This window comes from Mercenaria mercenaria, chromosome 17 (assembly GCF_021730395.1).
Source record: "Mercenaria mercenaria strain notata chromosome 17, MADL_Memer_1, whole genome shotgun sequence".
In the NCBI taxonomy this organism is placed as follows: domain Eukaryota; kingdom Metazoa; phylum Mollusca; class Bivalvia; order Venerida; family Veneridae; genus Mercenaria; species Mercenaria mercenaria.
In genome coordinates this window covers 41,755,977-41,770,828 of record NC_069377.1, presented here as the reverse complement: position 1 = coordinate 41,770,828, position 14,852 = coordinate 41,755,977, and the positions used below count along the sequence as shown (strand labels likewise).

Sequence of the window (14,852 nt, the reverse complement as noted above, 5' to 3'; positions counted from 1 at the left end):
ATTTTTTAAATCATCTTAAAATGAAATTCCTTACTGATATAATTTCGACACTTTTTAGACACACTCACTCAACTAAATTTCTAAAGAATGAAACAATATATCCTGCGAAAAACTCGAGCTGTTAGATTCGAATGAATCGCAAGGAAAATAGAACGATACAGACGAATTTTGTTTACCATAACACAGCTATGAATACTGCTAATTAGAAACAGTCCTTCTAAGGTTCAACCAGTAAAAGTAATAGACTGCTTCCTTATCTTCATGTCTATACTATTTTTTCAAAATATCATACTCTTTTAACGCAAATTTTAATGATGAAATTTACGGCCGTTTCGGCCCCAATGTTGTTCGACCCATAGGCACTGGTCTAGTGTAAATTGTTTCAAAAATCTATTTTTCACTCATATGCATTGTTTATATGTTAGTCAAATGAAAAACAAAATCGATGACCAAAGATCTGGTCACAGAACAATATACATTGACAAAGTATTCACAAGAGTAAAACTAAATTGTCCACATTGCTGCATTGATCAGGTCGGATATCCGGGCACTTCAGCGTATCGCGTTGCGTAGCAACAAGCGGAGGTGACAGCAAACGCTAAATTGTAATTGAAAAGCGTTTCATGTTTCACTAGTGCTGGTTGTTTTTCTTTGCTTAAAGTAAAATTTTGGGCAATATTAATAAGTCAGTGAATTTAAAATGTAGCATGATGTTCCAGAAATCACTCCCGAGAAAGAAACCTTTCTTTTTTAGGTTTCAGACGTGATATTCATCATTGATCCGTGTAAGTTGCAAGGTCTCATATTTGTGACGGACTGGATGAAAATTATAATTTAAAAAATCGGAGGTCTTTTTAAAGTAAATAAAACAGAAAATATATTTCATCTAATTAGGTTTCTCCATTCGTTTCACTTTTCTCGTTCTATTTAGTAGCCTGCCATTAAAATAGTTCTGAAAGCCAGTTAGCTTATACCGTGGTGTCAAAAGTGATTCAGTCACTCCAAATTTAATCAAATCAACACCTCTTACCTAAATTCTCATTCGTATGAAATTTAATGATAGGTGTCATAATTTAAAGCTTAATAGCACATTATGCGTAAATACTGGAGAAGGGATTTTTTTCTCCCTCGAAGGGTATCAGGATCACAATAGCATTTATAACACAAAGCGGTTTTTTATATGTTACAATTGTTTTAAATGTAATATGACATCTAGAGCTACTGTGTTACACGCGGAGATAAAAAAGATATATATAATAACTGCATGCTAGTTTCTTTTTTACGAAAAGCCAGGACGTATCAATAAATTGATGACTTCCAATTACGAAAATACTAAAAAAATACTGATCTCTGTTTTGTCAATTATTTAAAACTGAGAACGATAATTTGCACGCTTTGTCTAGAATAATGTTCGTCATATCTTGTAGTTTTCAATATCCATTTTTTTTTGTTAATTGTTAGACTGTCACAATTGACTGCTTCCACATACCACAAAATTAAAGCATTCATTCCAGTCATAAATCACTATGGAAACCAATCAGTATGTGGTATATTGATGAAAATCAGTTTTGACCAGTTCCTAATGACTATCACTTTTTAATAGATTGATTTCCTGTTTGTTTTATCCCTCTGATGTACCCCTTTGGGGCCTTATGGTAATTTCCTGTCTTATCCGTTTGATGTATGCCTTCAGGGTCTTATGATATTTGGAAGATGCACATTATTGTTATTTGCGTGTCAATTGACAAAGGGATTAATAGAGCTACTACATTAAAAAACTTTAACCAATACACAAGCCCGAACATTTAGTTCATTTGAAACTTTAAAATTAATTCACCAAACTATTTTTTGGCTGGAAGGACATTTCTTAAAAAAAAAATGTCTGCAATAAGATTACATATAGAATAAAGTATAAGTTTTCAACTTTATTTAAATGACTTTCATACTTAATGTACTTCGACATTATAGCATTTTACATTAACTAAATAAAATATATCGCACAAAGTACATTTCAGAAAATGGCAACAATATAATTATTTCAGAGCATTAAAACATTTAGAAAATCAGCTTATTTAAAAAAGACATAAAAATATCAGAAAATTAATTTACTATTTATTTGATCTGTTCTTTCTTAAAAAGAAAAAAAAAATTCAAGACACTTGAAAGAGATGAAAGAAACAACTGCTACGATTTCAAGCAAAGAAGTTGAATAAAAAAATGTTTTGTTCTCAGATATTTAGTTTAGATTAATATATATATATAGCAAACTGAGAAAATGTTGAATAAGCTTGGGAATTTGTTTTAATTAAGTTTAGTTTATTTTTTTTTTTTCAAGTTTATTTACAAATAAGCAGGAGTCCCACTTTATGTGGGCAGCATCAGCATATACATTTCTATAATACATACATTCAGTAATATATCACATGACAAAAAGGAAAACGGCTACAAATTGTTCATATATAGGGCTATATACAATGATTGATTTCTTATATATATACACAATAATATACTTTACAGTAAAATATCTTCTTTGCTCTATGATATCTGATTCGTAGCGCCGAAGAGCAGACAATACATAATCTGTCACTTTTTCCAGACCGTTTTAAAATGCAACAAAATCAATTATCACAAAAACCCTACTTTTTTTGAAAAATATATAGATTGTACCATAGCGTAAGGACTGCAGATGATAAAAAAGATGACTCTTAATTTGTTTTATTTGAGAATTAAAACATCACAACCCACACCGCTAGTTAATTCGCTACGAATTGCGAGGTCCTGCTTTCACCTCCAAGGTAATTTGCATAATCGATTGCTCCGGATGTGACGTCACGCCGACCTGATCAATAGAAGAAATCGCATGGACCTAATACAAGTTTTCAAAATCATAGAAAATATTGATGACATTCCTATGGATGGTATGTTTGAATTTGCAGACAATCAAACCCAAGGTCATAACAAAAAGTTGATAAAACCCAGAATTCTAAAGCATTAACCCCTTGTGAAAATATAATGCATGTGGCGTTCACTGTTGATATATAATTGTAATATTATATTTTGAGGTTACACTGAAACAAGCAAACTCTTTTTGCATATTCATTTATATAAAAATATAAACAAACAAAAACGGGAACAATGTTTATTTTGTTTGATCGGGAGTAACACCGAAATAACACAATGAACTTTTCCTAGGTTTTGTTGGTGGGGAAAGGCTCCAGGTGCTCCTCCAGACATTTTTTGGGGCTCAGTATAGTACCTAGATCGAGACACTAACCTCAGTTGGATGTCTTCCTCACGTGAAAAGTTTTACACCTCAAGTGAGTTTTTGATCCCACGTCCCATTACTTAAAAGATGTTGTAATGGCATGCAATATGTTTTGTGAAAAATGTCTCTAGGTGGGGGACGTTGGTAACTCTTACAAATTCTTTTTAAGTGAAACGAAATCCCTAAAAGGAATTTTGGATCATTTCTAAATTTTAAAAATATCTTGTCCACACCTTGCACTACTTCTGTGTATGCTGAAAATGGCAACATGTATTTTCTTTTAAATAAATGCAGTGGTTAGATTTGAAAACAGATTTTGATATAAGTTTAGTTCAAATCGGTAAGATAATTGTCTGTTTCATTAATCAAAACTTTGAACTTACTTTTGCCATTTATGAATATCTAAACAAGAGCTCGTAGAACATGAAACCACCTTGATGCATTCAGTAAGGAACATAAATTATTTGTTCACTGTGCTCTGGACGTTTGTCAAATGTGATTTTAGACCAAAGCATTCTCTAGTTATCTGGCAAAAAAGTTCTACTGTTCTGGGTCAATGTGACCTTGACCTTCGACCTACTGACCTCAAAATTAATAGGGGTCATCTGCTGGTTATGATCTACTTCTCTTTTAAGTTTCGTGATCCTAGGCCCAAGCGTTCTGAAGTTATCGTCTGTAAATGGTTTAACTGTTCCAGGTCACTGTGACCTTGACCTTTGGCATAATGACCTCAAATCAATAGGAGTTATTTGCTGGTCACTATCAACCTCCCTATTAAGTTTCATGATCCTAGGCCCAAGTGTTCTGAAGTTATCGTACAAAAACGGTTTCACTGTTCCGGGTCACTGTGACCTTGACCCACATACCTCAAAATCAATAGGTTCATTTGCTTGTCATGATTAACCTCCCTATTAAGTTTTGTGATCCTAGGCCCAAGCATTTTCAAGTTATTGTCAGGAAACTGTTTAACTGTTCCGGACCACTGTGACCTTGACTTTCGGCCTACTGACCTCAAAATCAATAGTGGTCATTTGCTGGTCATAACCAACCTCCCTATCAACTTTTAGGATTCATGATCCTAGGCCCAAGCCTTTTTGAGTTATCATCCGGAAGCGAATTGGTCTATGGACCGTCCGACATAATGACCGACCAACATTTGCAAAACAATATACCACTCATTGTACCCCTCGCAATATACCCCTCCCTCTGACAATCGGTCAGTCGGTTGGTCTCATCTGTTTCAGAACTAGATTCATTTTCACTGATGGTTTCAGAGCCATTGTTATTTTTGGATATTTCGTGTCTACAGTTGTTCTTTTGAATTCAGTTGTTTCTGACATACTACAATGAAAGAGTTTCTTTTATGACAGTAGTTGCATTTTTCGCCAAGGGCTGGACATTTTCTCGCATGTGGATGTTCCTCCGCAGTTTCTACACTTCCGTTTTTCTTTCTAACACGCAGGATTTTCTAGTTTTCGTCGCTGGGAATGATGTCTCTTAATTTTGTTTACAGGAAGACTTTCAAGTTTGTCCATTGTGTGTGCTTGCTTTTCCACCATTTCGATACTCCTTGCTAAAATTAATATACATGTATAACTTTCAATTCCTTTTCTTCTTCTAAGCACTTTATTCTAATATTTTTGATACGCATCCTTGTATTTATATGGCTTTTGATTTCACTATCCTTGTCACTGAATTCACAATGTTCCGCCTTCAGTCGTAATTTAGTAACATATATATCTATTATTTTGCCTTTATTTTGTTTTAGATTTCTGAACCCAAATCGTTCAAATTCTTTATTCTTGTTCGGCATGAAATAGTCATGAAGCACAGATGTTGTTTCTGAATAATTGTCGTCAGTATTTCCAAGGTCAGTTCTCTAGTTTCGCGACATATTTGTCCCATCTAACACATGCAGACTGTTCATCATCATCATCATCATCATAAAAATTTTAATGATTGCATATTTTACAGTGGCCCCTGAGATTATGATCAATGGGTAGAAGTTGCCGAGAGAGAAGAAAGTTAACTGGTGTGTCTGAAGAAAAAGAGCAAAAAAAGATACGGGATAAGATTTTGAAAGGTAAAGTCACTCTGCTATCAGTATGGGAAACTTCCCTTTAAGGAAATCAAGTGTAGGTATTGCCCTACTACTGGAATGGGAAAGTTGTTTTTTTAGCATAAGGTATCATTAAATAAAATACATAATTTTAAACCCAGAAAGAGTTGTCTTAGAAGTTTCTACCTGTGATAGCCACCTTGTTATGTGTATAAACTTTGTCCTGTTTATTTAGAATGTGTGTTTTTTTTCAGCTGTTTTGTTTTCATGCTACATATAATTGAGACAGTGCATCTTGACTAATTTTTAAGGACTCATCTTCAGTGCATCCTGACTAATTTTTTGATGTTATATGTTCAAGGACAAGGTCACAGAGCTTATAAGTCCTGATTACGTCTTTGAGTATTTCAGCATTTATGACTTTCATACTAAACACAAGTGTTACTGTGTCCTACATTTCACGGTCAAATACTGAAGGTCATGTGAGGGACCTAGGGTCATCATTGCCCTTTTGCTTTCATTTACCTTCTATGAATATGTCAATCTGACTAAAGTTCTTGATCTTCTAAACGAAGATCTGAGAATGACCCATTCACATTCGTCTTCTGTATATTTTGGATTTCCAATATTACTTTTTTTTATTTTCGCAAATCTGTTTTTATTTGAACCAATCAGACGACTTGTTTCAACAAGCATTTGGCTGAACCATCAAAATAGCTTCAAATGTCAAAGAGTAAGAAAAATGTGCAGTCAGTCCGGGGCTCGAACCCGGGACCCCTCGCTTACATGGCAAGTGCCCTACCGACTGAGCTAACTGGCTATCTGGCTCCTTACGTGACCAAGTCCGTACCATGACATATGATTTCTCTCAAAACACAAGGGCGTAGTCGCAATGTGGTTGTCGTAAAAATTGTTAATATGAAAAACCCAGACTAAATATAGATCTTACAAAATGTTGTAAGTAAGCCTTCTGATTGGCTAGCGGAAGGGTCATCAGAACGAGGCTATCAATAGCTCGTCTTCAGATCCTAAGCGTAGCGTAGTAGGAGATGTACTTTAGTCAGATTGTGAATATGTTTAGAGATATATATATGTTCACAGCTGTGTGCTACATTGGATCAAATATAAGTGTACATGTCATGCATACCCATTGGTCCATCTGTTTGTGTGTCAGTCTGTCATGTCTGCTTCATATCTTCTAACTTTATTGTCTAAAACAGCTTTAAAATTTCATTTTCATAAAACTTGCATCAGTTGTTTACTTCATCAAGATTACATGCAGAGGACTTCCTTTACAGAAGAAAATGGCCTGCCGCGTACTCTTGCTGTGTACATACAGCGTATTTGACGCGTACATGATGTGTACTGAAATCAAGGGCTTTAAATAGTACGCAGGATATACACCGCACATACACAGATAGTACGTTTGTAGTACACTTTTGACATGCAAATGAGCTCTGCCGCGTACTACTTGCTGCGTACATGCTGTGGACTACATAGTACACAGGATGTACGCTGGAGGAATCTAGTAGGCAGAGAAATAGTACGCAGCATGTACGCGGCACATACACTTTTCACATGCAAATGAGCCTGCGGTGTACTACCCCTGCGGTGTACATGCTGTGTACTCCTGCGGCGTACATGCTGTGTACTCCTGCGGCGTACATGCTGTGTACTCTTGTCGCGAAACTGCTGTGTACAGGTTTTACTGTGCATGTGCAGCCTTTTCTAAATCAAACAAAATTCAGAATTTGACAAAAATTCCTGTTCCACTCAATAACTTATTCGAGGGCATTTGTCATCTACTGTGACATTTCTTGTTGTTTGTTTGTTTTTATAGAAACAATAGAAAGTGTGATTATATGAACAAATGTTAACATTAGGCCACACCAAATTGATAAGTTGTTCATCAGATTTTTTTCTGAAAAAATTGAGGCGGCGAGCGAAAAAATAATTTAAATATTTTTTTAGGTTTTTGAGAAAATCAGGAGAGAGCAAAGAGCGAAGAAATATATAGCGAACTCGTGAAAAAAGTAATAGCATTGTCCTACAGTACACTGTAATCAAATAATGCATGCTTTTGAAAATGCTGTTAGAAAATATGTAATAAACAACAATGCATAACCTTACACCATACAATAGTTTGGCAAATTTTCATTGTTCAGAATAATCTGAACTATTCTATGCTATTAAGATAAAAGTTACTCGGAAATCAAGTTCTTGCTTCCAAAAAAAAAAAAAAATGTACAAATCCTTCCTACATGAAGTGTACTTCAGACTTTTACCTAAAAAAATTTAAAGTATAAACACCAAAAGAAAATGAACAAGTCCCTCCCGCGTATATGAAGTTTACTTCAGACTTTAACTTATAAAAAAAACTAAGTATAAATGCCAAAAGAAATTGTACAAGTCTTTCCCGTGTATATGAAGTGTACTGCACAAATTTCAAAGTATCTGCGGTGTACATGCAGTGTACTATCTTCTTGTACAAGTCCCTCCTGCGTACATGCAGTGTACTCCTTAAATTTTCAGAGTCTGTGCTGCGTACTTGAAGTGTACTAGTGACCTCCTGCGTACATGCTGTGTACTCTTCGAAATAGTACGCGGCATGTACGCGGCATGCGGTGTATGTAAAATGTACTCCTCTGGCGTATTACTGTGTTCGCGGCATATACACAGCAAGTACGCAGCATGTACGCCACAGAGGCTTGCTTCTGTAAGGGTTGACACAGAGTGACAGGAAGTATACCCCCACTTCCCTTGAAAATCTTCCTAACAAATCTCAACCCCACCCCCCTCACCCAGTAAATTTATCTCTCCTTTACAATGCATTTGTCGGTATGTCTGTCTTTGACCCCTAGTGTGACCTTGACCTTTTAGAGTCATGACCTGGGTCTTGCAAGAGACATGCTATCTCATTGAAAATGCTTCTTGCTTCTCATTAACAAATGGGACAAGATTTCATGGATGCACAAATATGTTATTACATCAGTGCTCGTACACATGCACCCACACACGTCAAACAGCCATTCTGACAACTGTGTCAAATTCAGTGCAATTGGGCTCAACAATAGGTAGTGGGACAATATGTTCAGGGAGCCGGATGTGATTATTTTCTAGAAAATCTGCACCTAGGAGGGGATTTTCAGGATGGGGGGAGGGGAATTTATTGTAACATTGGGTCATTAAGTTCAAGGTCAATGTCACATTAGGAAGGGCCGAGTGAACAACCTAGGTCATAGTCCAATGAGAAGCTTTTGTTAAAACTAGCACCAGTTATTTACCTCGTCAAGACAACATGCAAAGTGCACAACTCCATCACTAGGACTAAGGTCAAGGTCACACTTGGAGGTGGGATGTTAAACAGCTTTCGTCTAAACTGCTCCAAAGATTTTCATACAACTAGCATCGATTGTTTACCTCATCAAGATGATGCGCAAAACTCATTACCCAGGTCATTATGTTCAAGGTCAAGGTCACACTTAGAGGTCAAAGATGAAAAAGTTTAAATATTTGTCAGCTCCCTATCTTTAAAGTTTAAAGGTCAAAGTCACTCTTCAAGTCAAAGGTCATGATCCTAACATTTACCTTCTCTGTATCAAAGCAGCCTCTTAGTGTATTAATTGTCTATAGTGATAGCTGTAGTCTCTATGAGAATATTTTGTTTATTGCCATGTTTCCAGTATTCCAAGCTCGGTTGTCATCTCCAGGTCAAGGTGGGGCATTATTTGTTGCTGAACCAAGAAAAACTGATAAACAGAGGCATACAAAGAAGAGCAGGAGTAAACACTGTGGTAAATTATAATACATGTACATTTCTTTAATTTAAAACTGCATTTTTGTTGATTACATGTGATTTTTTTCTCTTAGGAATTAAACTATGAATTGAAGTTTTTATGTAGAAACAGGTTGGTTAATCAGAAAGCACATCAGGTTAAAATTTGAGGCAATGGAAAACAGAATGAAAATAAAAGAATTACATTACTTACAGGTGTTTGGAATTTCAATCAAAAGAGTTTCATTTATTAAATTTTCAATGCAATTTGTACAGAATGTTACAATTTAATGCCTTGTTTAATCTTTTCAGTGTTGCCGCATTCTCATTTTCATAGAAATATAAGCTAGGTAGTTTCTCTGTGATCCCTATAAGAAGTTAGGTAGAAGTTTTTGGTTTCAGTGGTATTAGAGAATACAAGTACAGATGATTCTTCTTGTGGGAGTATGAGTGGGAGGGGAAGAAAAAGGACAAAGTCAGAGTCTTTATCTAGGAGGAAATCCAGAAAGTCAACTAAAAATAAAAAAGAGGTATTACAGTTATGAAGGAACTGAAGTATTATAATCTGTGCTTTGCCTGAACTAAATACAAGTAATTGATATCTTTTCTTATGAAATAATAGGCAGGCAATGAATTTCAACACATTTATATTGAAAAGAATTGATCCATTTGCTAAAGATACTGCATAATTTTCTGTTCACCCCTTACAAGAAAATATTTATCCTGATGATATTTAATGTGTATGCCTATGTGATCTATGTCAAAACTTGATCTTACCATTATGAGTAATGTTACTCAGGTGAGCAATATAGGGCCATCATGGCCCTCTTGTTTAAGATACAGCTTTGAAATTTGGATGACATGTATAGTTTTGCATGCAAGTCTTTAAACAGACTTTCAGTGACCATCAGTGTGACCTACTGACCTACTTTCTTGTTTTCTAAGCTACAGCAAAAGGATTTGGACCACCTGTAATATTTTTTAACAGGTATCAAAAGTAATCTTGCATAATCTTTACCTTGACCCACTCTTCTAATTTTCTTGTTTTTAAAGCTTAGCTAAGAAATTTGTTCTTGCAAGCAACTATGCTCAGGTGAGCAATATAGGGCCATCATGGCCCGCTTGTATTTTGTGGATTGATGTAAAAAGGAAATCCATGAATTAAGTTCCCCCTGAATATTAATGATGTCACAGTAGTCCTTTTAGATCTGATATAAGTGCAGCTTATTTCACAACATATTATATTATATTCAGGGCCTTAAGTAATTAAACAGGCTTCTGGAAGTTGAAAACTAGGTTATTAGATTTGCAATAATGTTTGATGGATGGGCAGATGGATGGATGGGTGACTCAAGATTTTCATTTCCTTTCAGTTACTCTAGTTTTTGGTAGAGATACTGAAATGGTTCTTGGCCTACAGGTAGTTTATAGTAAAACCAAGGTTTGTATTGCATATGGGGTCAGTGGGGTCAAGTTCAAGGTCAACATAACTGAATTAATCTGGTACTTCTAAAATTCCTCTATGGGGCATTGGTCAAAGGCATTGGTCTGATTTATCTTTTCTGAATTTAGAAATTTTGGAGGGCAGATGGGTAGTAGTTCTAATCCCATACTGAGTTTTCTGTTTTTCTTTTTAGCTCACCTGAGCACAAAGTGCTCAAGGGTGAGCTTTTGTGGTCAGTGATTGTCCGGCATCCGTCAACATCCCCCAGCCTAAACCACCAGTCCAACTTTGATGAAACTTCACAGGAATGTTCCTTGCATGATCCTCAGTAAAAATTAGTCAAAGAAATGAATTCTGTACAGAACTCTGGTTGCCATGGCAACCGAAAGGAAAAACTTTAAAAGTCTTCTTGTCCAAAACCACAATAGCTAGGGCTCTATCAAGTTTGTTCAAATTATCCCCCTAGGGTCAGATATGCCCCCCTCCCAGGGGTGGGGGGGGGGGTCACATGGTTTGCATAGATTTATATAGGGAAAAATTTGAAAATCTTCTTGTCCAAAACCACAGGGCCTAGGGCTTTGATATTTGGTATGTAGCATCATCTAGTGGTCCTCTACAAAGATTGTTCAGATTTTTCCCTAGGGTCAAATATGGCCCCGCCCCGGGGGTCACATGGTTTATATAGACTTATATAGGAAAACAAATTTGAAAATCTTCTTGTCTGAATGTTCAAGGTCTAGTCCTTTGATAGTTGGTATGTATCATTGCCAAGTTGATCTCTAAAAAGATTGTTCGAATTATGCCCCAGGGGTGTAATGAGGCCCCGCCCTGGGGGTCACTTGTTATATGTATAATTCATAAGTTATTTAGGGAAAAAATATTAAAAATTATGAGATCATATTTCCTAGACTGTTTAATTATAATTACCTGATGATCCCAAGTGATTTAGAGGTTGCTTGACCTTGACCTACTTTCTTATTTTTAGCTCACCTGAAAATGCTCAAAGGTGAGCTTTAGTGATCGCCCTGTGTCCGTCGTCCGTCAGCGTCCGTCGTCCGTCCGTCATCAATCGTCCGTTGTCAACAATTTGACTGTTAACACCCTAGAGGTCACAATTTTGGCCCAAACTTAATGCAACTTAGAATGTTACCCTCAATAAAATCTTGGACAAGTTTGATACTGGGTCATCTGGGGTCAAAACCTAGGTCACCAGGTCAGATCGAAGGAAAAGCTTGTTAAGCTCTAGAGGTCACAATTTTAGCCAAATCTGAATGAAACTTGGTCAGAATGTTACCCTTAATAAAATCTTGGACGAGTTTGATATTGGGTCATCCAGGGTCAAAAACTAGGTCACCAGGTCAAATCGATGGAAAAGCTTGTTAACATTCTAGAGGTCATATTTTTGGCCCAATCTTAATGAAACTTGGTCAGAATGTTACTTTCAATAAAATCTTGGACGAGTTTGATATTGGGTCATCTTGGGTCAAAAACCAGGTCACCAGGTCAAATCAAAGGAAAAGCTTGTTAACACTCTAGAGGTCACAATTTGGGCCCAATCTTAATGAAACTTGGTCAGAATGTTACACTCAATGAAGTCTTGGACGATTTTGACATTGGGTCATCCAGGGTCAGAAACTAGGTCACCAGGTCAAATCAAAGGAAAAGCTTGTTAACACTGCAGAAGCCAGATTTTTGACTGTATCTTCATGAAACTTGGTCAGAATGTTAATCTTGATGATCTCAAGGTCCAGTTTGAATCTAGGTCATGTAGGATCAAAAACTAGGTCATCAGGTCAAATCAAAGGAAAAGCTAGTTTACACTGTAGAGGCCACATTTACGACCATATCATAATGAAACTTGGTCAGAATGTTAATCTTGATGATCTATAAGTCAGATTCAAATCTGGGTCAGGTGGGTTCAAAAAGTAGGTCACTAGGTCAAATCAAAGGAAAAGCTTGTTAACACTTTAGAGGTCACATTTATGCCTGTATCCTCACGAAACTTAGTCAGAATGTTAATCTTGGTGATCTTTAGGTCAAATTTGAATCTGGGTCATGTCTGGTCAAAAACTAGGTCACTGGGTCAAATCGAAGGAAAAGCTAGTTAATACTTTAGAGGCCACATTTATGACCATATCTTAATGAAACTTGGTCAGGATGTTAATCTTGATGATCTTTAGGTCAATAGATCAGGTGAGCGATACAGGGCCTTCATGGCCCTCTTGTTTAAGATACAGCCTTGAAATTTGGATGACATGTTCAGTTTTGCACACTGATCATGAAACTGACTTTAGGTGACCATGAATGTGTCTTACTAACCTACTTTCTTGTGTGTTTTTTTAAGATACAGCCTTGAAATTTGGGTGACATGTACAGTTTTGCACACTGATCTTAAAAGTGACTTTCAGTGACCATGACTTTGACCTACTGACCTACTGACCTACTTTCTTAATATTTTAGCATCAGTTTGACATTTGAAACATGTAGCTCATATAACTCAGGTGAGCGATCCAGGGTCATCATGACCCTCTTGTTTGGTTATTGATGACATAGGGTCAAGGTCATGGTTACTTAAATTAATTTTATCTTACTTTGTAGGTAGAAAAAGATACAGCTGTTTCAAAGCATCTGAGAGTTGCACATGGAATAACTGGTGTAAGTAACAGCCTTTGTTTAACCCTTAGCCTGCTGCAGGCGAATTTAACAGCCTTTGCAAACAGCTTGGAACCAGATCAGACGCCGATTAAATCGGCGTCTGATCAGGTTCCAAGCTGTTTGCTACTCTGACAATATTTCTTCCAATTTTGGAGCAAATTGAATGAACTTAACAATTTTAGCAGACGACATGACGACAATTTACCTAGCATGCTAAAGGTTAATTTTAGAATCTACAGATTTAGTTTCATTATTATTGAGTTTGGTAAAGACATTGTTTAACTTTTGTCAAAACATTTAATGATAGTGATGCATAGTATTCACCACATACCATTTGTTGGTTGATTGTGGAATTTACCATAACATGATAGGTATTTTCGGATATCACCTAGAGATGGTACCTACCCAAGAAGATCTATGGGGAACGACTCTGAATTGACCAGTAAACTAACATAAAAACAGTGGTCAAAAATCAAAGAAAAACTAAATAGGTCCTTTTCCCATCAACTTACCAGGCAGACAAAATATGATCTGCACTTGTTCAAAACTCTTTGTATTCGATATACAACATGCACACTTCTCTCATGGTTTACCCTGACAGTATTTATACCCCCAGCTAGTATCTAGGGGCTATACTGGATTCCGTTCTGTCCGTCAGTCCATCTGTACATCTGTAGAGAGAATTTGTTCGGGCTATTTTTTGCCTGATTTCCATCAAACCTTGTAATCATTATTAGTACCAAGCCTAGTTGTGCATGTGTGAAGCAGGTTCCATTCTGATTTTTTATCCCCCCACCAAAGGTGAAGGGGATATTAGAAATGCTCTCCGTCCGTGCGTCCGTCTGTCCGTCCGTCCGTGCGTCCGCAACGATATTTGTCCGGAGCATAACTCCAAAAGTACTTGAGGGATTTTCTTCAAACTTCATACACTGATAGAACACATTGGGAGGAAGTGCAGTGTGCAAGAACAATAACTCTACCTTGCCTATTTTTTGAGTTATTCCCCTTTATCTTATTTTCTTAAAAAAATTTGTCCGGAGATAACTCCAAAAGTACTGGAGGGATTTTCTTCAAACTTCATTACACTGATAGAACACATTGGGAGGAAGTGCAGTGTGCAAGAACAATAACTCTACCTTGCCTATTTTTTGAGTTTATTCCCTTTATCATATTTTCTTAAAAACATTTTGTCCGGAGCATAACCCAAAAGTACTGGAGGGATTTTCTTCAAACTTCATACACTGATAGAAACATTGGGAGGAAAGTGCAGTGTGCAAGAACAATAACTCTACCTTGCCTATTTTTTGAGTTATTCCCCTTTATCATATTTTCTTAAAGAACTTTGTCCGGAGCATATCTTCTTCATGCATGGAGGGATTTTGATATATCTTGGCACAAATGTTTACCACCACGATGCGGAGTGTCTTACGCAAGAACTAGGTCCCTAGGTCTAAGGTCAAGGTCACACTTAGAGGTCAAAGGATACAAGAATAAAAACCTTGTCGGAGCATTTCTTCTTCATGCATTGAGGGATTTTGATATAACTTGGCACAAATGTTTACCACCACGAGACGGAGTGTCATGCGCAAGATCCAGGTCACTAGGCCTAAGGTCAAGGTCACACTTAGAGGCCAAAGGTCAGATACAAGAATGA

General features: G+C 36.5%; 1 protein-coding gene across 1 annotated transcript in view; it reads left to right on the top strand.

Annotated features, from left to right (window-relative positions):
• The first annotated feature begins 66 nt into the window (after positions 1–66).
• LOC123536276 (uncharacterized) overlaps positions 67–14,852 on the top strand; it is an 88,069-nt gene continuing 73,283 nt past the window's right edge. The window contains exons 1-5 of the mRNA XM_053527806.1: positions 67–237; positions 5,240–5,348; positions 9,008–9,118; positions 9,502–9,629; positions 13,142–13,198. Coding sequence (XP_053383781.1) covers positions 5,261–5,348; positions 9,008–9,118; positions 9,502–9,629; positions 13,142–13,198 — 384 coding nt within the window. The 5' untranslated portion in view covers positions 67–237; positions 5,240–5,260. The remainder of the gene's footprint in view (positions 238–5,239; positions 5,349–9,007; positions 9,119–9,501; positions 9,630–13,141; positions 13,199–14,852) is intronic.